This window comes from Orcinus orca, chromosome 16 (genome assembly GCF_937001465.1).
Source record: "Orcinus orca chromosome 16, mOrcOrc1.1, whole genome shotgun sequence".
NCBI classification, from domain to species: Eukaryota; Metazoa; Chordata; class Mammalia; order Artiodactyla; family Delphinidae; genus Orcinus; species Orcinus orca.
The window spans coordinates 25,137,330-25,162,476 of record NC_064574.1 but is presented as its reverse complement, the minus strand read 5'-3'; the positions used below and the strand labels follow the sequence as shown (position 1 = coordinate 25,162,476).

General features: G+C 42.6%; 1 protein-coding gene across 11 annotated transcripts in view; it reads right to left on the bottom strand.

Moving 5' to 3' along the window:
- PIGU (phosphatidylinositol glycan anchor biosynthesis class U) overlaps positions 1–25,147 on the bottom strand; it is a 126,604-nt gene that overhangs the window by 34,962 nt on the left and 66,495 nt on the right. For 5 of the 11 annotated variants that reach the window (XM_033433533.2, XM_033433535.2, XM_033433518.2 and 2 more), the window contains 2 exons: positions 10,535–10,689; positions 8,773–8,916 (listed from right to left, as the gene is read on the bottom strand). In XM_033433533.2, coding sequence (XP_033289424.1) covers positions 8,773–8,916; positions 10,535–10,689 — 299 coding nt within the window. Of the gene's footprint in view, positions 1–5,904; positions 6,030–8,772; positions 8,917–10,534; positions 10,690–25,147 lie in introns of all 11 variants that reach the window. The other 6 variants (XM_004272747.2, XM_033433520.2, XM_033433524.2 and 3 more) reach the window with 2 other exon arrangements.

Here is a 25,147-nt window from a genome sequence, read left to right as displayed (position 1 = left end):
CTTCCCCATCTCTAAAATAGGGCTAAAATGCCTACTTCATGGGAGTATTCCATGAACTAAGCAAGTTGACTGGAAAAGCTGGCACAGATGTATTACTGTGTGTTTTCCATTGCTATGGTAACAAATTACCACAAACTTAGTGGCTTAAACAATATATCTTATTATCTTACATTTTGGGAGGTCAGAAGTCCACAGACTCTGGTGGCTCTAGGGGAGAGTCCACTTGCTTGCCTGTGCAGCATGTAGAAGCTGCCTGCATTCGCGGCTCATGACTCCCTCCATCTTCAACCAGCAATGTCGGATTAAGTCCTTCTCACGTTGTATCACTATGGCCTCCTCTTTTGCCTCCCTCTTCCACTTTTTTTTTTTGGACTTCAGTTTTTAGAGCAGTTTTAGGTTCACAGCAAAACTGAGCAGAAGGTAAAGATTTCCCATATACCCACTGCCTCTACGTCTTCCACTCTTAAAGGCCCTTGTGATTACACTGGGCCCACCTGGATAACCCAGGATAATCTCCCCATCTGAAGGCCCTTTTGTCATGTAAGGTGATATAGTCACAGGTTCTGGGGATTATGAGATGGATATCTTTGTGGGGGGCAAGGAGGGGACATTATTCTGCCTATCACACTGTACTTTTTTTTTTCCTTTTAATTCACTAGGGGATATCTGACAATAGGATTATATACTATTATTGTTTCTTTCTTTACACTTTATTATATTTTTAAATAAAATAATAAATATTATTTAAAATTAATTAATTAAAATAATATATTTTTTAAAAAATTACCACTTATAAAAAAAAACCTTAGGTCTGGTTCCCGGCAGGCACTTAGTGAATGGAAGTTCCCTTCCCCTCTCTGATCCTGACCTTCAGGAAATCCCTTCTCCCAAGTCAGAGTTTTGGGATATTTAAGAGATGGGGAAACCCCTGATCCTTAAGGCCTCTTGTCTCAGTTGTACAATGACTTGGTTGAAATGCTAAACTTGGGGTTCATGCATTGGAAAGGGGACTGGATTACAGACAAGGTTCTCAATTCTGGTTGTAAAATGAACTAACCTGGGGAGCCTCACCCAGACTAAGTAAACCAGAGTCTATAGGGGTGGGGCCCAGGCATCCATATTGGTTTTTTAATTTTTCAATTTATTTTTGGTTGCCTTGGTTCTTTGTTGCTGAGTGCGGGCTTTCTCAAGTTGCGGCGAGCAGGGGGTCCTCTTCGTTGTAGTGCACGAGCTTCTCATTGCAGCGGCTTCTCTTGTTGCAGAGCACAGGCTCTAGTCTCATGGGCTTTAGTAGTTATGGCACGCGGGCTCAGTAGTTGCGGTGCACGGGTTTAGCTGCTCCGCAGCATGTGGGATCTTCCCGGACCAGGGATCGAACCCGAGTCCCCTGCAATGGCAGGCGGATTCTTAACCACTGTGCCACCAGGGAAGTACCCCATATTGGTTTCTAAAAGCTTCCCTGGTGATTCCAATATGCAGCCAAGGCTGTGAACCACTAGATTACAGCTGCAGACCTTTGCCAAATAAGAGGCCCATAATGGTCTGCAACAGAGACTTCACTGGTCAGTGTCACAGTGAGAGTAAGGAGAAGGTAGTTCAGAGTTCTTGTTAAAGCTGAATGTTTTCAACTTAAGCTTCATTCTTTCTTAAGAAATGATAGGTGTCTTGCTGCCTGTTGCTGTTAAAAAGTATTTTCCTTTATGAAATGGGGATGAATGGCTAGTAGTTGACTGTTCTCATGTCTTCAGAAAAATAAAAAGTTGGCAACTCTGTCACCAGAATTTTTTGAAATGTTAGTGGTCCGTGAAATCCTACAATTTGGAAACATGGCTTGGAGAGCTTGCAAGGTCCTCTTTTCTGATCTGAAATGTCCACAATTCTGGGTTTTCAAAGCTGAGAGGTGAAAGCCCTGACTCAAGCCTTTCTGAGACCTGTCAGAAGCCTTGTCCTTGCTCCCAGAAACAGAAGTCTGGGAAAAGGGATGTGTGCGCTGAGAATTATTATTATTGTTATTATTATTAAATAGTGTTACAACCTCAAGAAAGAACATATCTATTTAACATTCCTCCACTCCAACATCACTATTTACATTTCTCAGTGGTTCTTTTTGATCCCCTGGAAATTATTTTGCTGAAAAGAATATACACTATTCCTAATATAAAACTCCTGTGGCCTGATAGTGCAGGGTAGGTCTTTGTTCCATGCCTCTAGCCACTCTGGATTTCAGACCAGGTGACAAGAAGGTGACCAAGTACAGAGACTGAGAGAGGTTCACATGCAGCTCCTGGGTGCAATCACACAAAGCTGCGAAGATACATTCTCATGTGCCTGGAGGAACTGTCACCAGCATCCAGTTGGCTTCTGGCCTGTGGTGACCTCTGCAGGACTGGGGAGCTGCTACTCACTCTTGCTGGATGACAGGCCAGAGGATTACAGGTATATGTCAGAGCAGATGGAGCCAGGGACCTGGGGCACAGGATGGCTTGTTCCAGGCACCAGGAGGTGTCGGAGATGTCAGAGATGTCCAGGGCCTGATGAGATGCAACGGTTCACCCTTCATCAGACGTGCTAGGCCAGATGGAATCAGATTCCCCAAGTTCACTGGGTGACTTCATCGGATCTGTCGCTCCACCACTGACAAACTGAAACTTCAGGCAAGTCACTTTCCCTCTCTGAGCCTCAGGCATTCAGAAATAAAATTCCACTGAAAGAATCCAGTGTCACTGAGAGGGGCACAGAGGGGATTTAGGGACTTCAAAGGACGTGGTGATGTTTCTTTTCTTAAACTAGGTGCTGGGTACATGGGAATTTATTGTATTATTACATTTTATAATTAATTTTTTGTTTGTTTGTTTGTTTGTTTGTTTGTTTGCGGTACACAGGCCTCTCACTGTTGTGGCCTCTCCCGTTGCGGAGCAGAGGCTCCGGACGCGCAGGCTCAGTGGCCATGGCTCACAGGCCCAGCCGCTCCGCAGCATGTGGGATCTTCCCAGACTGGGGCACGAACCTGTGTCCCCTGCATCGGCAGGCGGACTCTCAACCACTGCGCCACCAGGGAAGTCCCAATGAGTATTTTTAAATCAATATTCTTTTATCTTTATACAATAGTTTAATAAAAACAAAACAAACACACTCACAAAATCCATCCCTTTGGTAACTGGCTCTTTGAGCTGGACCACTGCAGGCTGGCACAGGTTCTGCCAGCAGGCTGTTCCCTAACACCGCAATTGTGTGTCTGTATGATTCATCCTGGCCCCAAGCACCACAGAGTCCCGGTATCTGGGACCTGCACTCAGGGAAGGGCCCACGTGCCTCTTCTCCCCATTGAGCAGGACAGGAAAATAAAATGGTGAATGTGCGAGCAGGCATGCTGGCACTGGTAACTCATGTTTAAACTGAATTCTTAACCACATTAAAAGTCTGAATATATTCAACCTAGGCGTAAAGACTTCATAAAATCTCCACTCACATGTCCACAGGACCAGGCTGAAGATGCTCCCACATGAATGTAATGACTCACAGCTGTCATGCCCCAAACAGACACTCCAAGCCTGAATATTCTCTGCTGCAGGAGCTGCACCTCCAGGGGTGGCAGCCAACCCTCTCTGCAGGACTTTCAAACAAGCTGAACTTGCCCAGCCAGCCAGCAACAGCATCTACTAGCTCATCCAGGTTTCCAGAAACCCCATCCTTATTTTTTTGTGCCTCATCATCCCAGAGGGCATAAAATAGTTCATTTCAAGTTTTGAAACATATGTTTACTTCAGTGACTCTGAATGACTGACTACTGAGCCTGAAGCTTTGATGATGAAACTATGCAGCAGACCCCTCTGTGTAATTATTACTACTAATAATAAATGTGGTGCTATTTACATTTATTTTTTCTCAAACTTAAAACACTCATGAAAGATATTCCCTCTATCTGACAGATGAAATAACGGGAGGCTCAGAAAGGTTAAATAACTTGCTAGTAATGGGAAAGCCAGGATGCAGACTCAAGGTGGTCTGGCTCCAGACTGTGTTCAGCAATATGGGATGAAAGATCTTACCGGGCGCAGATGCCCTGTGTGGGAGAGACAGCTAAAAAGGACTCTGTCTTGGGGGAAAGAGAATCAACATCCCCAAGACCCACCCTGTCACAAACTGGGGTATGTTCACATGTCTTGTGCTCTTGTGACTTGCCAAGCTGACCCTGAGCCCACTGGACCGGGTGATTCTTGTCTGTGCAATGAGGATGCCACAGACAGAAGATGCTACTTCCTGCTTCCAGTCTGGTCATCTGGTCACTGCCCCACCAGGCGTCACCTGGAGGAGCAGCCTGGCTTGTCCTGCCCACTCACCTGTTTACCTGTGCTCAGAGGCCAACTCCTACAGACAGGTTTCTTTCTAGCAGCTGGTCAGTTTCACTTCCTGGTTGACACCCAGCAGCCCCAAAACAACAACAAAGACTCACTGCCTCTGAAGCCTACCCTCCCCGAGTTCATTCCTGATACTTTGCTGTGCAAGGAAAGTTCAACAGCTCCCTTCCTGTTTTAGAGAATCAAGGGGTGTTGGGTCACTGGCACTGCCTCTTTATTAGGGAGGTTTAAAAAACCCATCCACAGGGCTTCCCTGGTGGCTCAGTGGTTGAGAGTCCGCCTGCCGATGCAGGGGACATGGGTTCGTGCCCCGGTCCGGGAAGATCCCACATGCCACGGAGCGGCTGGGCCCGTGAGCCGTGGCCGCTGAGCCTGCGCGTCCAGAGCCTGTGCTCCGCAATGGGAGAGGCCACACCAGTGAGAGGCCCACGTACCGCAAAAAAAACAAAACAAAAAAAAACCTGATAACTAATAAGGACCTACTGTATAGCACAGGGAACTCTACTCAATACTCTGTAATGGCCTATATGGGAAAAGAATCTTAAAAAAAAGAGTGGATATATGTATAAATGATTCACTTTGCTGTACAACTGAAACTAACACAATATTGTAAATCAACTATACTCCAATAAAAATTATATATATATATAAAAAAACCCATCCACAAACATTTGTTGAGCTGTTCTGTGTGTCAGGTTTAATCCTGGGTGCTGGGGACACAGAGGCAAGTGAGTCATGAGCCTACCCTCAGGGAGCCCACAAACACTGAAAAGAACCCACACAGAGGGCAAAGAGCCCGACTCAGGGAAACACTAGGAAATACTAGAAAGCACAACCAGATCACTGCTAGGCTGTCTTCTGAGGAAGGGATGGTTAGAGCTTTAAAGGGGTCTTCACGGCAGGTCGGAAGTCTAGTATTCCCCATCTGTCTTCTATGGACCTTTCAGTGCAGCACTGGGAAAGGGTAAGCCAAGGCCTAGTGCCACACTGTCCAACACGATAGCCACTAGCCATGTGTGGCTTCGTAAATTTAATTTAAATTAAAAGTTCCGTTTCTCAGTCACACTAGTGGTTACTCTATTGGACTGTGCAGACATAGGGCATTTCTATCATCACAGAAAGCCCTAGTGGACAGTGCTGGCTGGAGGATCACACATCTGGATTCCAATGCCAGCCCTTCTATACTACTTACCAGTCATGTGACCTTGAACAAGTGGCTCTACCTTTCTGTACCTCAGTTTTTTCTTCTGCAAATGGGGATACTTTCCTCAAAGTCTGGTGTGAAGATAAAATGAGCTAATGCAAGTAACACCCTTAGAATCACAGTGACCAGGTACACAGCACTCAATAAATGCTAGTATTATTATCACTAGTCCATAGCATCTAGGAGGCAGATATTGTGCCTCATGTCACTGTCTCTGTCTTGGTGCTGCCAGCACAGCAGATGCCCAGCAAATGCCTATCAATTCCTTTTTCCCTGGCTGTTTTCATCCGGGGCTAGGTGACACAAATCTGCCACCAGGGGGTGAGAGGTGGGAGTACTCACATCTGTAGAGATGGTTCCACACAGGGAAGAAGGCCATGTAGAGGGCCACATCCCCCACTGTCGGGTAGGACTTGAAGATGGAGATGATGGCAATCTGGATGAACATGAAGAAGATAGGGTGCTCCCTGGGTAAGACAGGGCAGACAGACAGAGAGAGGAAGATCGGTCAGGGACCAGGCCCAGCCCAGAGACTCCTGACCCCATCCCTGAAACCCAAAAATACTCTCCAGGGGACTTCATGGAGGCATTGGCTCTGCTACCCACAAGACACGGGGCCGGGCCAAGCAGCAGAGCAGAAAACTGCAGGGACCCAGAGATGCCCAGAGGTGGTGAGAAGAGCCCAGCAAACACTAGAGAAAGAGCCCACAGAGATGTTTCAATCAAGCCCCACCCCTGCCAGCTCTGGGCCTTCCGCCAGGAGCCGCCGAGGAAGAGAACACATGAAGTCAGCGCCCTTTATTACTGGGCTTAAATGACTGCTTGTCAGAGTTATCAGGCAGCCACCCATGCCAGAGGCCCCTCTAACACTGCACCCAGGGCAGGAGGTGCCTCCTTGCTGATGCTTTGTTTCTCTGACAACAGGGTCAGTGGGGACTACAGATCTTTAGCTATGATGAGCTTCTTTCCAGAAAGAGAACTGACAGCTGCATGCAGCTTTTCGCTCTTAAGGGCTGGAATTGGAGTTCTTGTTACCTTAAACTAGTAACACTGCCTACCATTTCCTGAACCCTCACTTGTGCAAAGTTCTGTGCTAGGCCCTTTTCTTGCATCATTACATGTGATCCTCACTATACCTCAACTACCCCTCTAGATAGGCAATGCTGTCACCACATTTGCAGCTGAGGAAATCAGGTTCAGAGAAGATAAGAGAGTTTGTAAGTGATGGAGCTGTTTGTCTCTAGAACCCCTAAGCACCACCAGTGCTATTCTCCTGAGTGCCCAGCAGGATCACAGCTCTGATCAGGGAGGATGAGACAGAACTCAATCTCCTGTGCTCCTCCGAGAACTGACCAAGTGCTGAAGGGAAGCCAACAGGAAGAAGCGAGCTGTGCACCCTGCTCAGCTACACCTAAACAACATGCACGTGGCCTACTTCCGCACAGGACCTGGATATCCAGCTCATGAAGGTTTTCTTCAGGTTACCTGCATGGCATTCTCCTCTTGCAGGTCAAAGGTCAGGGTGACTCAATGGATGTAAATCTGAGATGTGGAGACAAACGTGTACACACCCAAACACTATATAGCAAATGACTCAGAAACTCAGCTTGGCAAAGTCACGCAGTCCTGTAGCCTCTAGGAAGGGTCCAGCTACCTCAGTGAGCATCTTCCTAAAGCTAATCCAAGTCACTGGCTCTGGGCTTCTTAGGTAGCTGGTAACAGCTGCACCATTCCTATGAAAAAGCTAGTGACAATGTAGTGCCAAAAAACATGGAGACCAGAACCCCCTGCAACAGTGCCTGGGGAGAGGCACCCTGGAGGGCCTGTTCTCACAAAGCTGGCACTGCAGGGGCCAGAGTGGAACTTCATATCCAGGCACAGGAGGGCAGCTGCAGAGGAGGTCAGGTATCTTCATATCTTCTGTCCCCACAACTCTGAGGTCCTGGCCGGGGTTGGGTGGAGGGGAGGGTGTCACAAGATGGTGGTGCTACTGTCTACCCAGGAGCTGTCTGTGGCCTTTCACGTGCCAACAACAGAAACTGCTGGAGAGCTGGCTACACAGAGTGAGGAAAGGTGCTCCGGGCTCCCTGCTTCTCTCAGCCCAGTGGCTGGGCCTGACCAGAACAAGGGCAGGAAATGTGGACCACAGACAGCTGGAGAGCTTGGCTGAGTAAGGCTGCCAGGATTCTGGAGCCTGCCGGGCCAAGGAAGAATGGTTTTCTGTCAGATACCAGGCCAAGGCTATGTCATGGGAAGGAAACATCGACTCTGAGCTTTTATAGACTAGGAACCATGTGCATTGGTTCACTGGCCATGGAGAATGGCAGGAAGGTTAGAGCAGAGAACTCAAGCTCTTAAAATCTAAATCAAACTCTTCCAGCCTCCCTGGACCACACAGGCATATCTATGCCTGTTGGTGCCTGTTTTCCCTTCTCTGAAGCTAGGATAATAGAACCATTTCTGGGACCTACTATAAGTGATCTCTCTCAGGAGCCTGGCATGGTGCAGGGGACTGAGCATAGATTCTGGAGCCAAGCAAACCTGGGTCTGAATCCCTGCTCCATGCTCACTGGCTGCGTGACTCCGGGAAAATTGTTCCACCTCTCTGAACGGCAATTTCCTCAACTATAAAATGGAAGTGATAATAACATAATGCCTACCTCCAAGAGTTGCTGGAAGGGTTAGGCATGAATATTGTCAAAAAGCCTAGAAAGGTGGAATGGACAACACATGTTAGCCCTCTTACACTGCAGAAGAGAGCTTTATAGGCAACCCTTTTGAGGGAAACTGATCAGATGATTAAACAGAGCTGCAGGTAGCCAGCCTCCCAACTAATACATCCTGAGTCCCGTTGAGCAAACTGTCACTGGGATGCTGATGAACACCCAAAAAGATCCACTTTTTCCAAGGATACCTTCCACACCCCAACACTGCTCTTGTTTAGAACAGTGACTGGGCTCAGCAGCAATGTGGGTTCAAGTCCCCCAAAGTGAGGCCAGGGGAAATACAGGGCTCCAAAGCACTGTCTCTGCACCCTGTGCTCACGTGTGATTCTATTGCTGCGTGCAGCCAAGCCACTGAAGCGACTGAGGGCAGGGTTCCCTGGGCAAAAATGGCACAAACCTGATAGCAGATGTTCCCAGTTTGAAGGGCACCTGTAAAGCTACAAATGACTCTGTGGACAAAAAACCAGCAGGTCCAACCACTTACTTTAGCTTTATGGCTAAGGGGATGGTGTAGAAGAAGACGTTGATCTGAAACACACATACGAAGAAGAGGCTGAAGTGCTCAAACATCTCTGCAAAGAAGTACCAGAAGAGGCCAATGTTTGGAGTAAGATCTGGAACGGAAAGTCTGGAATAAAGATAAAAAAGGGAGAGAAAAAACACAGAGAAGTTATGAATGATCTGCTTTGACCTGGTTTTCTCCTGAAGGCTTTGGTCGCTGCTGGGCAGTCAAGGATGACTTTGTCTCCACAGAGGTCAGGATGTGAGGGGCTCTCCAGGCAACCGGGATATATGTAATTAACAAAAACAAGGGGCAGAGACACAGAGAATAATAACCCATAAAAAATATTGCCTGAACCAAACTCTGGCATGCATCAAAGAGCTGAGACAAGGCAGGGATTCGTGCTAGAAATCAAAAGACCAGCCCCTCTTTTACTGCCCAAGATATATGTGCTCAAAACCAGGAGATGCCCAGCACTGTAGCAAAAGAGGAATGGGTTTGAAATAAACAATACCTATTTTGAGCATTCTAAAGACTTGTCTGGAAGACAAGGTCAAAGATCCTGTTCCTGCCCATTCTTGTTCCACATGCCCACAGCAGGAGCCAGAAGACTGAGTGCCTGACACTGCAGTGAGACGTCTAGGGGCCCGAGGAACCACTGCCAGGTTCTGGCTAGGATCCCAGACCTTGTTTGAGAAATAAGGGTTTAACTGGAAAACTTTTTGTCTGGTTATATCAGATAAAGATTGGCTGCAATTCTGGCCGTTCTAAAAATTTTACATTACATTAAAAAATATATAAGGGGTTGAAACTGATGTCAATTTACAATTTTAAAAGTATAAGTGAAGCATGGAAAGGGAGAGAGAGGCAATAGTTCATGGTCAGATTTCTCTGACAAAGGCCTCCACCCAGGGCAAGTCTTTGCTTCCTGCTGTAACTACATTTCCTTTTCTGTGAAATGAGGTAAAGAACACAATCTGTGGACCAGCAGAAAACTAGGAAAAGTTATTCATCGGCGTTATAAACTCTTATCTGAGGCAGAGCATGAAAAGCTGAAGGTTACTAAGTCATTGTTAGGCTCAGCCAGGATTTAACACAAATAAGCAGCCCAGAATCCCAAAGGGGAGCCTGCCACAGATCCCTTTCCCACCCTGGCAGGTTTAAGTGTCTATCACCCACTGAGCTGTGAGTTCCTTCAGGCTTGGGCAGTTATCTTCCTCAGCATATCACAGACAGAATATGTGGAAATGCCTGCAGAATTCATCCTGCAAACCCTTTTTGATTTTCTCTAAAAGTCTGACATATTTTATTGGCTTTATTTTAAAACTGCTGGAGACCCTCTTGCAATAGAGGAATACATCCATTACTGTTTCGGATTGAATCAAAACCTCCCAGTCAGAGGCTGGTAGTTGCTCTGGATGTTCCCAGAGAGTGTTCTTTAATCGCACTAGATCAAGCCAGTGGTCCTCAAAGAGTGTTCCCTGGACTGGCAGCAACAGCATCACCTGAAAATTTATTAGAAATGCAAATTCTGGGGTCCCTACTCCAGACTTACTTAATCAGAACCTCTGGAGGTGGAGACCAGCAATCTGGGTGTTGAAGCCCTGCAGGTGATTCTGATGCACACTAAAGTTTGAGGACCACTGCTCTAGATGCTGCCTGTGCTTGCTCGCCCTCTGATTCCAGGTGGAGCTGTGAAAACTAAATTAGCTTCCAGAGGTTTTCTAATGAGGTCATTACTTACATGAAGCCATAGACTGCAGGGATGAAATCCCAGGAACTGAGAAGGAAGAAGGAGAGGCAAACAATTACCACCAGGCTTCCCAAGTACATCGTAGCATACTCCCAAGAGAAGATCCAGAAGGCTTTGCTCTTCACTTTCACGGGTATGTATTGCCGCTGGGAGAGAAGGCAGAATGGTACATTTAAGGATCTCAAGGACAAACAGCAGTTATCAGACTAAACTTCAAGATCCCTCCTGGAAAACACAGGACACAGAATAGGTGAAAAATCAAAGGATTGAAAATATATGCTAGGTAAACACTAACCAAAAGAAAATTAGTTTGGTTATTGTTACCAGATAAAATAGACTTTAATGTAAAACGTAATGCAGAGATAAAGATGTTCTATCATGATAAAACGTTCATCAGAAAGATATTACAGCTCTAAACTTGCAGGTACCTAATAACACAGTCTCAAGGTATATAAAACAAACTTGGACAGAGCTACAAAGGAAAAAATACACAAATCCATCATCAGTGGATAACTAGTAGATCTAATAGACAAAAATCAGTAATGAAGTAGAAATATGAATAACACACTTCATGAATTTATTCACAAAAGATCTTAAAAAACAAATACACTCGGGCTTCCCTGGTGGCGCAGTGGTTAAGAATCCGCCTGCCAATGCTGGGGACATGGGTTTGATCCCTGGTCCGGGAAGATCCCACATGCCGCGGAGCAACTAAGCCTGTGCGCCAAAACTACTGAGCCTGTGCTCTAGAGCCTGTGAGCCATAACTATGGAGCCCGTGTGTCACAACTACTGAGCCTGTGCTCTAGAGCCCACGAGCCACAACTACTGAGCCCCTGTGCCACAGCTACTGAAGCCCACTCGCCTAGAGCCCTGCTCTGCAACAAGAGAATCCATCACAACGAGAAGGCCACGTACTGCAACGAAGAGTAGCCCCCACTCGCTGCAACCAGAGAAAAGCCCGCGCACAGCAATGAAGACCCAACTCAGCCAAAAACAATAAATAAAATAAAATAACAAAATAAACAAATTTATATAATATAAAAAGACAAATACACTTATAAAACAGTGTACCTGGAGGATTCACATTCATTTAAAACATTTTGGGGGATTTATAAAAACTGACCACATACCTGAATCAGGCCATAAAGCAATATCAACAGACTTTAAGGAATCTGTATCATAGAGACCTCATGCTCTGACCATAATGCAATTTCTCAAAATCTTTAATAAAAAGATTACCTATAAATACATTAGGAAAGTGTTAAACACTTTTGCAAATAACTCAGGAGTCAAAGAAGGAATGATAACAGATAGCTTTGATGTTAGAAATTAATGGCTGGGACTTCCCTGGTGGCGCAGTGGTTGGGAGTCCTCCTGCCAATGCAGGGGACACGGGTTTGAGCCCTGGTCCGGGAAGATCCCACATGCCGTGGAGCAACTAAGACAGTGCACCACAACTACTGAGCCTGTGCTCTAGAGCCCGTAAGCCACAACTGCTGAGCCCGTGTGCTGCAACTACTGAGGCCTGCGTGCCAGGAGCCCGTGCTCCGCAACAGGAGAGGCCACCGCAATGAGAAGCCTGCACACTGCAACAAAGAGTAGCCCCTGTTCACCACAACCGGAGAAAACCCATGCGCAGCAATGAAGACCCAAAGCAGCCAAAAATAAATTTAAAAAAAAGTTATAAAAAAAAAAGAAATTAATGGTTATAAGAGAATTCCCTGGCAGTCCAGTGGTTAGGACTCCGTGCTTCCACTGCTGGGGGCCTGGGTTTGATCCCTGATCGGGGAACTAAGATCCCGCAAGCAACGCAGCACAGACAAAAAAAAAGAAAGAAATTAATGGTTATGAAAATACCTTATATCACTATTCAGGTAATACAGATAAAACAGTACTCTGAGGGAAACATACAACCATATTAATCATATTTGAATGGAAGGCTGAAAATAAATAAACATCCTTTTTAAGATATTAGAAAAAGAACAGAATACACTTCAAAAAAAGGAAGGAAATAATAAAAGTAAGAGTAGAATCTGTGGAAACAGAAAACAAAGTTATAACACAGGCACACCTCATTTTACTGCACTTTGCTTTATTGTACTTCACAGACACTGCGTTTTTCACAAACTGGAGGTTTGTGGCAACCCTAAGGGCACAATTTTTCCAAAAGCATTTGATCACTTCATATCTCTGTGTCACATTTTGGTAATTCTTGCAATATTTCAAACTTTTTCATTATTATTGTTATGGTGACCCGTGATCAGTGATCTTTGATGTTACTATTGTAATTGCCTTGGTAAACCATGAACTGCATCCATACAAGACAGCGAACAATTGATAAATGTGTGTGCTCTGACTGCTCCATTGACCAACTGTTCCCCTGTCTCTCTCCCTCTCCTCAGGCCTCCCGATTCCCTGAGACATAACAATATTAAAATTAGGCCAACTAATAACCCTACAGTGGCCTCTAAGTGTTCAAATCAAAGGAAGTGTTGCATACTTCTCACTTTAAATCAAAAGCTAGAAATAGGCTAGCCTGAACCAAGATGGCGGAGTAGAAGGACGTGCTCTCACTCCCTCTTGCGAGAACACCAGAATCACAACTAGCTGCTGGACAATCATCGACAGGGAGACACTGGAATACCAAAAAAGATACCCCACATCCAAAGACAAAGGAGAAGCCACAATGAGATGGTAGGAGAGGCGCAATCACAGCAAAACCAAATCCCATAACTGCTGGGTGGGTGACTCACAGACTGGAGAACACTTATACCACAGAAGCCCACCCACTGGAGTGAAGGTTCTGAGCCCCAAGTCAGGCTTCCCCACCTGGGGGTCTGGCAACGGGAGAAGGAATTCCTAGAGAATCAGACTTTGAAGGCTAGTGGGATTTGATTGCAGGACTTCAACAGGACTGGGGGAAACAGAGACTCCACTCTTGGAGGGCACACACAAAGTAGTGTGCACATCGGAACCCAGGAGGGAAGGAGCAGTGACCCCTGGAGAGACTGAACCACACCTACCTGCTGGTGCTGGAGGGTCTCCTGCAGAGGCGGGGGGGGGGGGTGGCTGTGGCTCACCATGGTGACAAGAACACTGGCAGCAGAAGTTCTGGGAAGTACTCCTTGGCGTGAGCCCTCCCAGAGTCTGCCATTAGCCCTACCAAAGAGCCCAGGTAGGCTCCAGTGTTGGGTTACCTCAGGCCAAACAACCAACAGGGAGGGAACCCAGTCCCACCCATCAGCAGTCAAGCAGATTAAAGTTTTACTGAGCTCTGCCCACCAGAGCAACACCCAGCTCTACCCACCACCAGTCCCTCCCACCAGGAAACCTGCACAAGCCTCTTAGATAGCCTCATCCACCAGAGAGCAGACAGCAGAAGCAAGAAGAACTACAGTCCTACAGCCTGTGGAACAAAAACCACATTCTCAGAAAGATAGACAAGATGAAAAGGCAGAGGGCTATGTACCAGATGAAGGAACAAGATAACACCCCAGAAAAACAACTAAATGAAGTAGAGATAGGCAACCTTCCAGAAAAAGAATTCAGAAAAATGATAGTGAAGATGATCCAGGACCTCAGAAAAAGAATGGAGGCAAAGATCGAGAAGATGCAAGAAACGTTTAACAAAGACCTAGAAGAATTAAAGAACAAACAAACAGAGATGAACAATACAATAACTGAAATGAAAACTACACTAGAAGGAATCAATAGCAGAATAACTGAGGCAGAAGAATGGATAAGTGACCTGGAAGACAGAATGGTGGAATTCACTGCTGCGGAACAGAATAAAGAAAACAGAATGAAAAGAAATGAAGACAGCCTAAGAGACCTCTGGGACAACATTAAATGCAACATTTGCATTATAGGGGTCCCAGAAGGAGAAGAGAGAGAGAAAGGACCAGAGAAAATATTTGAAGAGATTATAGTCGAAAATTTCCCTAACATCAGAAACGAAATAGCCACCCAAGTCCAGGAAGCGCAGTGAGTCCCATACAGGATAAAAACAAGTAGAAACATGCCGAGACACATAGTAATCAAATTGGCAAAAATTAAAGACAAAGAAAAATTATTGAAAGCAGCAAGGGAAAAACGACAAATAACATACACGGGAACTCCCATAAGGGTAACAGCTGATTTCTCAGCAGAAATTCTACAAGCCAGAAGGGAGTGGCATGATATATTTAAAGTGATGAAAGGGAAGAACCTACAACCAAGATTACTCTACCCAGCAAGGATCTTATTCAGATTCGATAGAGAGGTCAAAAGCGTTACAGACAAGCAAAACCTAAGAGAATTCAGCACCACCAAACCAGCTTACAACAAATGCTAAAGGAACTTCTCTAAGTTGGAGACACAAGAGAAGAAAAGGACCTACAAAAACAAACCAAAACAATTAAGAAAATGGATATAGGGACGTACATATCGATAATTACCTTAAACGTGAATGGATTAAATGCTCCAAGCAAAAGACACAGGCTTGCTGAATGGATACAAAAACAAGACCTATATATATGCTGTCTATAAGAGACCCACTTCAGACTTCGGGACACATACAGACTGAAAGTGAGGGGATGGAAAAAGATATTGCATGCAAATGGAAATCAAAAGAAATCTGGAGTAGCAATACTCATATCAGATAAAATAAACTTTAAAATAAAGAATGTTACAAGAGACAAGGAAGGACACTACATAATGATCAAGGGATCAATCCAAGAAGAAGATATAACAATTATAAATATATATGCACCCAACATAGGAGCACCTCAATATATAAGGCAACTGCTAACAGCTGTAAAAGAGGAAATCGACAGTAACACAATAATAGTGGGGGACTTTAACACCTCACTTACACCAATGGAGAGATCATCCAAAATGAAAATAAGGAAACAGAAGCTTTAAATAATACAATAGGTCAGATAGACTTAATTGATATTTATAGGACATTCCATCCAAAAACAGCAGATCACACTTTCTTCTCAAGTGCACACAGAACATTCTCCAGGATAGATCACATCTTGGGTCACAAATCAAGCCTCAGTAAATTTAAGAAAATTGAAATCATATCAAGCATCTTTTCTAATCACAACGTTATGAGATTAGAAATCAATTACAGGGGAAAAAAACCGTAAAAAACACAAATCCATGGAGGCTAAACAATATGTTACTAAATAACCAGATCATTGTAGAAATCAAAAAGGAAATCAAAAAATACCTAGAGGGCTTCCCTGGTGGCGCAGTGGTTGAGAGTCCGCCTGCCGATGCAGGGGACATGGGTTCGTGCCCCGGTCCGGGAAGATCCCATATGCCGCGGAGCGGCTGGGCCCGTGAGCCATGGCCGCTGAGCCTGCGCGTCCGGAGCCTGTGCTCCGCAACAGGAGAGGCCACAACAGTGAGAGGCCCGCGTACTGAAAAAAAAAAAAATAATAATAATACCTAGAGGGCTTCCCTGGTGGCGCAGTGGTTCAGAGTCCACCTGCTGATGCAGGGGACACGGGTTCGCGCCCCGGTCCGGGAAGATCCCACATGCCACAGAGCGGCTGGGCCCGTGAGCCATGGCCGCTGAGCCTGCTTGTCTGGAGCCTGTGGTCCGCAACGGGAGAGGCCACAGCAGTGAGAGGCCCGTGTACCGCAAAAAAAAAAAAAAAAAAAAAAAAAACCTAGAGACAAATGACAATGAAAACACAAAATCCAAAACCTATGGGGCACAGCAAAAGCAGTTCTAAGAGGGAAGTTTATAGCAATTACAAGCCTACATCAAGAACAAGAAAAATCTCACATAAACAACCTAACCTTACACCTAAACGAACTAGAGAGAGAAGAACAAACAAAACCCAAAGTTAGCAGAAGGAAAAAATCATAAAGATCAGAGCAGAAATAAATGATATAGAAACAAAGAAAACAATAGCAAAGATCAATAAAACTAAAAGCTGGTTCTTTGAGAAGAGAAACAAAATTGATAAACCATTAGCCAGACTCATCAAGAAAAAGAGGGAGAGGACTCAAATCAATAAAATTAGAAATGAAAAAGGAGAAGTTACAACAGACACTGCAGAAATACAAAGCATCCTAAAAGACTACTACAAGCAATTCTATGCCAATAAAATGGAAAACCTGGAAGAAATGGACAAATTCTTATAACCTTCCAAGACTGAAACAGGAAGAAATAGAAAATATCAACAGACCAATCACAAGTAATAAAATTGAAACTGTGATTAAAAATCTTCCAACAAATAAAAGTCCAGGACCAGATGGCTTCACAGGTGAATTCTACCAAACATTTAGAGAAGAGCTAACACCCATCCTTCTCAAACTCTTCCCAAAAATTGCAGAGGAAGGAACACTCCCAAACTCATATTATGAGGCCACCATCACCCTGATACCAAAACCAGACAAAGATACTATAAAAAAAGAAAATTATAGACCAATATCACTGATGAATATAGATGCAAAAATCGTCAACAAAATACTAGCAAACAGAATCCAACAGCACATCAAAAGGATCATACACCATGATCAAGTGGGATTCATCCCAGGGATGCAAGGATTCTTCAATATACACAAATCAATCAATGTGATATACTATATTAACAAATTGAAGAATAAAAACCATATGATCATCTAAATAGATGCAGAAAAAGCTTTTGACAAAATTCAACATCCATTTATGATAAACACTATCCAGAAAGTGGGCATAGAGGGAACCTACCTCAACATAATAAAAGCTATATATGACAAACTCACAGCAAGCATCATTCTCAATGGTGAAACACTGAAAGCATCTCCTCTAAGGTCAGGAACAAGACAAGGATGTCCAGTCTCACCACTATTATTCAACATAGTTTTGGAAGTCCCAGCCACGGCAATCAGAGAAGAAAAAGAAATACAAATTGGAAACGAAGGAGTAAAACTATCACTGTTTGCAGATGACATGATACTATACATAGAGAATCCTAAGGATGCCACCAGAAAACTACTAGAGCTCATCAATGAATTTGGTAAAGTTGCAGTATGCAAAATTAATGCACAGAAATCTCTTGCATTCCTATACACTAACAATGAAAAATGTGAAAGAGAAATTAAGGAAACACTCCCATTTACCATTGCAACAAAAGAATAAAATACCTAGGAATAAACCTACCTAAGGAGACAAAAGACCTGTATGCAGAAAGCTATAAGACACTGACGAAAGAAATTAAAGATGAAACAAACAGATGGAGAGATATACCATGTTCTTGGATTGGAACAATCAATATTGTGAAAATGACTCTATTACCCAAAGCAATCTACAGATTCAGTGCAATCCCTATCAAACTACCAATGGCATTTCTTACAGAACTAGAACAAAAATCTTAAAATTTGTATGGAGACACAGAAGACCTGAATAGCCAAAGTTGTCTTGAGGGAAAAAGCGGGGCTGGAGGAATCAGACTCCCTGACTTCAGACTATACTACAAAGCTACAGTAATCAAGACAATATGGTACTGGCACAGAAACAGAAACATAGATCAATGGAACAAGATAGAAAGCCCAGAGATAAACCCACGCACCTATGGTCAACTAATCTACGACAAAGGGGCAAGGATATACAATGGAGAAAAGACAGTCTTTTCAGTAAGTGGTGCTGGGAAAACTGGACAGCTATATGTAAAAGAATGAAATTAGAACACTCCCTAACACCATACACAAAAATAAACTCAAAATGGATTTGAGACCTAAATGTAAGACTGGACACTATAAAACTCTTAGAGGAAAACATAGGAAGAACACTCTTTGACACAAATCACAGCAAGATCTTTTTTGATCCACCTCCTAGAGTAATGGAAATAAAAACAAAAATAAACAAATGGGACCTAATGAAACTTGAAAGCTTTTGCAAAGCCAAGGAAACTACAAACAAGACAAAAAGGCAGCCCTGAGAATGGGAGAAAATATTTGCAAATGAAGCAACGGACAAAGGATTAATCTCCAAAATATATAAACAGCTCATGCAGGCTCAATAACAAAAAAACAAACAACCCAATCCAAAAGTGGGTCAAAGACCTAAATAGACATTTCTCCAAAGAAGACATACAGATGGCCAAGAAGCACATGAAAAGCTGCCCAACATCACTAATTATTAGAGAAATGCAAATCAAAACTACAATGAGGTATCACCTCACACCAGTTAGAATGGGCATCATCAGAAAATCTACAAACAACAAATGCTGGAGAGGGTGTGGAGAAAAGGGAACCCTCTTGCACTGTTGGTGGGAATGTAAATTGATATAGCCACTATGGAGAACGGTATGGTGGTTCCTTAAAAAAGTAAAAGTAGAAGTATCATATGACCCAGCAATCCCACTACTGGCATGTATACCCAGAGAAAACCATAATTCAAAAAGACACATGCACCCCAATGTTCATTGCAGCACTATTTACCACAACCAGGTCATGGAAGCAACCTAAATGCCCATTCACAGACGAATGGATAAAGAAGATGTGGTACATATATACAATGGAATGTTACTCAGCCATGAAAAGGAATGAAATTGGGTCATTTGTAGAGACATGGATAGATCTAGAGACTGTCATACAGAGTGAAGTAAGTCAGAAAGAGAAAAACAAATATCGTATATTAATGCATATATGTGGAACCCAGAAAAATGGTACAGATGAACCAGTTTGCAGGGCAGAAATTGAGACACAGATGTAGAGAACAAATGTATGGACACCAAGGGGGGATAGCGCCGGGGGGGCTGGTGGTGGTGGTGTGATGAATTGGGAGATTGGGATTGACATATATACACTAATATGTATAAAATGGATAACTAATAAGAACCTGCTGTATAAAAAAATAAATTAAATTTTAAAAAATAAATCAAAAAGAAAACAAAACAAAACATTGAGGCAAGACCGTCTACCAGCAAAAGATTATGATTCACTGAAGGCTCAGATGATGATGGTTAGCGATTTTTAGCAATAAAGTATTTTTTAATTATGTACTTTTGGGGCTTCCCTGGTGGCGCAGTGGTTGGGAGTCCGCCTGCCAACACGGGGGACACGGGTTCGGGCCTGGTCCGGGAAGATCCCACATGCCGCGGAGCAACTAAGCCTGTGAGCCACAACTACTGAGCCTGCACTCTACAGCCCGTGCGCTACAACTACTGAAGCCTGCATGGCTAGACCCCATGCTCTGCAACAAGAGAAGCCACCGCAATGAGAACCCTGCGCGCCGCAACGAAGAGTAGCCCCCACTCACCACAACTAGAGAAAGCTCGAGCACAGCCAAAAATAAATTAATTAAAAAGAAAAAAGTATGCCAATGTCTTTAAAAACTGAGGCAAAATGGATACAGTCTATGGAAAATATAAACAAATGGTTCACTTAAAACACTGGTGTTATTAAAAAACAAAAGGTGGAGATAAAGGAGATGACAATGATCCTTGATTGGATCTTGAACCCCATCTCTCCCCCAAAATGCTATAAAAGTTATGTATAAATTGGGAAATTTGAATTTAGAGTGTATACATTAGATAATATTAATCTCTGAAAGCTAATCTTCTGGGGTGTGCTAATAGTATTATGGTTATGTAGAAGAATGCTCTAGTTCTTAAGAGTTACCTGCTGAGTATTTAGAATTGATATGTCTTATTGTCTGAAACTTTTCTGCAAATGAGTTAGGAAAAGAAAAATGAAAAAAAAAACCCTATATATCTATAGAAATATAGAAAAGGAGAATCCAAATTAAGGGTATTTATTACATTAGTCTTTCAACTTTTGTGAAAGCATGAAATAAAAAGTTAGGGAGGGACTTCCCTGGCGGTCCAGTGGTTAAGACTCTGAGCTTCCAATGCAAGGGGCGCGGGTTTGATCTCTGGTTGGGGAACTAAGATCCCACGTACTGCGCGGTGCAGTCAAAAAAAAAAAAAAAGGGAAAAAGCTAATTCAAGAAGACATAGAAAATTTGAATGGTCTTATAACCATTTAAGAAATTGAATTAGTAATGAAAATTTCTCCCATAAAGAAAAGAGCAGGGGACTTGCCTGGTGGTACAGTGCTTACGAATCTGCCTGCCGGGGCTTCCCTGGTGGCGCAGTGGTTGAGAGCCCGCCTGCCGATGCAGGGGACACGGGTTCATGCCCCGGTCTGGGAAGATCCCACATGACGCGGAGCGGCTGGGCCCGTGAGCCATGGCCGCTGAGCCAGGGCGTCCGGAGCCTGTGCTCCGCAACGGGAGAGGCCACAACAGTGAGAGGCCCACGTACCGCAAAAAAAAAAAAGAATCTGCCTGCCAATGAAGGGGACATGGGTTTGAGCCCTGGTCCGGGAAGATGCCACATGCCGCAGAGCCACTAAGCCCGTGCGCCACAACTACTAAGCCTGCGCTCTAGAGCCCACAAGTCACAACTACTGAGCCCGTGTGTCACAGCTACTGAAGCCCATGCACCTAGAGCCTATGCTCTACACAGCAAGAGAAGCCACCGCAATGAGAAGCCTGCACACCACAACTAGAGAAAGCCCATGCACAGCAACAAAGACCCAATGCAGCCAAAAATAAATAAAATAAATTCATTTTTAAAATTCTATCTAGAGATAATTATTGAAAAAAAAGAGCAGGCCCAGCCAGTTTTACAGGAAAGTTCTAGAAACATTCAAGAAGCAGGTGATTTTAATCTTACATTAACTATTTCACAGCAAATATTATAAGCTTGATACCAAAATCAATTACCAACACAAATGCAAAAATACTAAGTGAAATATTATCTAATTCAACATCACATGAAAAAGATCATGATAAAGTTGTGTTATGACTAGGTTGGGTTTATTCCAAAAATTCAAGGTTAGTTCAAGATAAGAAAAGCTATTGATATATGTATCACAAACAGCTTAAAGGTAAGAACTCACGTCAGTATCTAGATATATGCAACAACTACTCATAAGAAAAATAACAAACAATAAGATAATTCAGTGGAGTAGCAGGGTATAAAACTAACATACAAATAGCCATGGTGATCATTTTGTAATATACAGAAATACTGAATCACTACGTTGTGGACCAGGAACTAACATAGTGCTGTAGATCAATTATACTTCAAAAACAAACAAACAAACTCATAGAAAAAGAGATCAGATTTTTGGTTACCAGATGCAGGGGAATTGGATGAAGGTGGTCAAAAGGTACAAACTTCCAGTTATAAGATAAATGAGTACTAGGGAAGTAAAGTACAACATGATAAATATAATTAACACTGCTGGATGTTATATAAGAAAGTTGTTAGAGCAAATCCTAAGAGTTCTCATCACAAGGGAAAATATTTTCTTTTCTTTCTCTTTTATTTTCTATCTATATGAGATGATGATGTTTACTAAACTTATTGTGGTAATCGTTTCATGATGTATGTAGGTCAAATCATTGTACTGTATACCTTAAACATATGGTGCTGTATATCAATTATATCTCAATAAACCTGGAAAGAAAAAAAAGATACAAACAGCCTTCATATGCACAAATAATAGACAATTATAGGACACGATGGCAGAGAAAACATCAAGGAAAATAAAACCTAGAATTAAATTTAACAGGAAATGTGTAAAACCTATTCAAGAAAAATTTCAAAACACTCCTGAAAGACACTAACACAGACTTGAACAAATGTACAGATATCCCCTGTTGTTGTTTAGGATGATTCAACATCATCAGTTCTCCCTAAATTAATTTATAAATTCAATACAACAATGCAATCCCAATAAAAATGCCAACAAGCTGTTTTATGGAATTAAACAAGATGATATTAAAGTTTGCATGGAAAAATAAACATGCAAGAATAGCTAGGAAAACAGTGATAAGGAAAAATCATGAAGGGGAGACTAGCCCTATCACACATTAAAATATACTATGAAAGCTGTATAATTAAAATAGTACAATACTGGCACATAAATAGACAGACTAGTAGAATAAAATAGAAAGCCAGCATTAGACCAAAATACTTACAGAAACTTAGTATATGCCAAAGGTGGCATATCAGTGGGGTACAGATGGACTTTTTAATAAATGGTGTCAGGACAACTAGGTAACCATTTGAAAAAAGAAAAAAATTAGATTTATATCTCACACCATTCACAAGAATTAAACTCCAAATGAATTAAGGAGTTTAGTAAAAAATTAGTAATATTTTTTTAATGAAACCATGACGTACTAGGAAAAAACATGGTAATTCATCTTTAACCTTGATGTAGGGAAAAGTTCAAAATCCAGAAGCAATAAAAATGAAACGTTTTACATATTAAAAATACCGTAAATAAAATGAGAATATGTGCCCACATATTTGCATACACAAAAACATGTATGCAACTGTTCACAGCAGCATTATTCATAAATAGCAAAAAAGTAGAAACAATCCAAACACCTATCAACTGGTGAATGAATAAATAAAATATAGCATATTCATATAATGGAATATTATTTGTCAATATTATTTGGAATAAAGTACTAAAACATGCTACAACAGGGCTGAACCCTAAAAACATCATGCTAAATGAAGGAAGCCAGTCATAAAAGACCGCATATTGTATGATACCATTCTTATGAAATGTCCGGGATAAGAAAATCTACAAACACAGAAAGCAGAAGAGTGGCTGCCTAGGGCTGGAGGGGTGTGGGACACGGGGGCAAGACAAATTAGCATAATGGATGGATATGGGGTTTCTTTTTGGGTGATAAAAATACGCTAGTTTTGATTGTGGTGATGGCTGCATAACTCTGTAAATAGAGTAAAAATCATTGAATTGTACACTTTAAATTGGTAAATAATATGGTATATAAATTATATCTTAATTAAAAAATAAAAGCTGTTAAAAGAAGAACACTATAAAAAGGACAAATGAAAAACTGGAAGAAAATATCTGTAGACAAAGGGTTAATACTCCCCATATTCTTAAAAATTGAGGGAAATAAGACCTAACAAATCCAATAGAAAAATGAGGAGGGTGGGTAATGGACAATTCACAAATATGAAAAAATGTTCAAACTCACTCATATTTAGAAAAATGCAAATTAAAAAAATGCTGAGATACCATTTCTCACCAGACTGGCCAAAAATTTTAAATGTGATAACACACTCAGTGAGGTTGTGGGGAAACAGGCACTCTCATATTTTATTGGTGGGAACAGAAAATGTGTACAATCCTTCTGGAGGGAAATTTGAAAAGACCCAACAAACTACATATACACTTAACCTTTGGATCCAGTAATTCTAATACTTCTAGAAATCTGCCTTGAAGATATACCTCTAACAACACGAAAATACATATATACAAGGTGACTCATTGAAGCACTACTTATAATTGCAAAATACTGGAAACAATCTAAATTCTTATACATAGGAGAGAAGTTGAATAAACTATGGTATGTCCACAAAATGGAGTACTAAGCCACTTAAAAAAGAATGAGGAAGACCTCTATGTATCTATAAGTAGTGATTTCCAGAAAAGAATGTTAAGTGTAAAAAAGCAAAGCATAAAAGAGTACCTATAGTATGCTATTCTTCATATCAGAAAGAAGGAGATTGAAGAAAATATACATGTATTGCCTCATTTGTGCAAAAGAAATACAGGAAGGATAAATCAGAAACTAAACAGAACAGTTACTTGGGATGACAAAGAAAGAAGTAGAAAGAAAAGAACAAAATAGCAGGGATGAGGACAGAATACTTCATTTTCACCAATGAGTGCCTACTTCTAACATTCAACTAATCTCACCAATAAAAATCCAATCTGCTTCTGACATTAACTATGCTATAATTAGCAAAGGTGCAGCTCAAGCTATGCAGAGCAGAAGCACCTATGGCAACCACCTGTGGAGTGTGGCCTTTCTGATACAAAGCTGGATGAGCACCATGCAGCATGGATGCTTCATTAAAGTAACTCATTGCCCCTTGAGTTGAGGCTGAAACTAACTGGCACGTGTGTTATATCAGATGGTCTATGCAGAAGTATTTTAAGATAAATTATAGACATCATAACTCCATGGTAAAGACTTTAATGAGGGGACTTCCCTGGTGGTCCAGCAGTTAAGACTCCACGCTCCCAATGCAGGTTTGATCCCTGCTCAGGCAACTAGATCCCACATGCCACAACTAAGATCCCGCACGCAGCAACTAAGATCCCGCATGCTGCAACTAAGACCTTGTGTAGCCAAATAAATAAATAAATATTAAAAAAAAAAAAACAAACTTTAAGGAGAATGGGAAGTCAGTCAAAAGAATGGAGAAAACATTACTGTTAACAGATAATGAGGGGAATGGAACCGGATCAACCCTATGGCCGCTCTCTAAGCTTGCACATGTGTAGCTCTACTCTTACTTCTCTTTAAAACTGTGTTGTCCATATATTAGGTTAACCTTAAAAATGCATTCCAATATACATTAGGTGCAGATAAATACTGGTGGTTTTTTTTTTGTTTTTGCGGTACGCAGGCCTCTCACTGTTGTGGCCTCTCCCGTTGCGGAGCACAGGCTCCGGACGCGCAGGCTCAGCGGCCATGGCTCACGGGCCTAGCCGCTCCGCGGCATGTGGGATCCTCCCGTACCGGGGCACGAACCCGTGTCCCCTGCATCGGCAG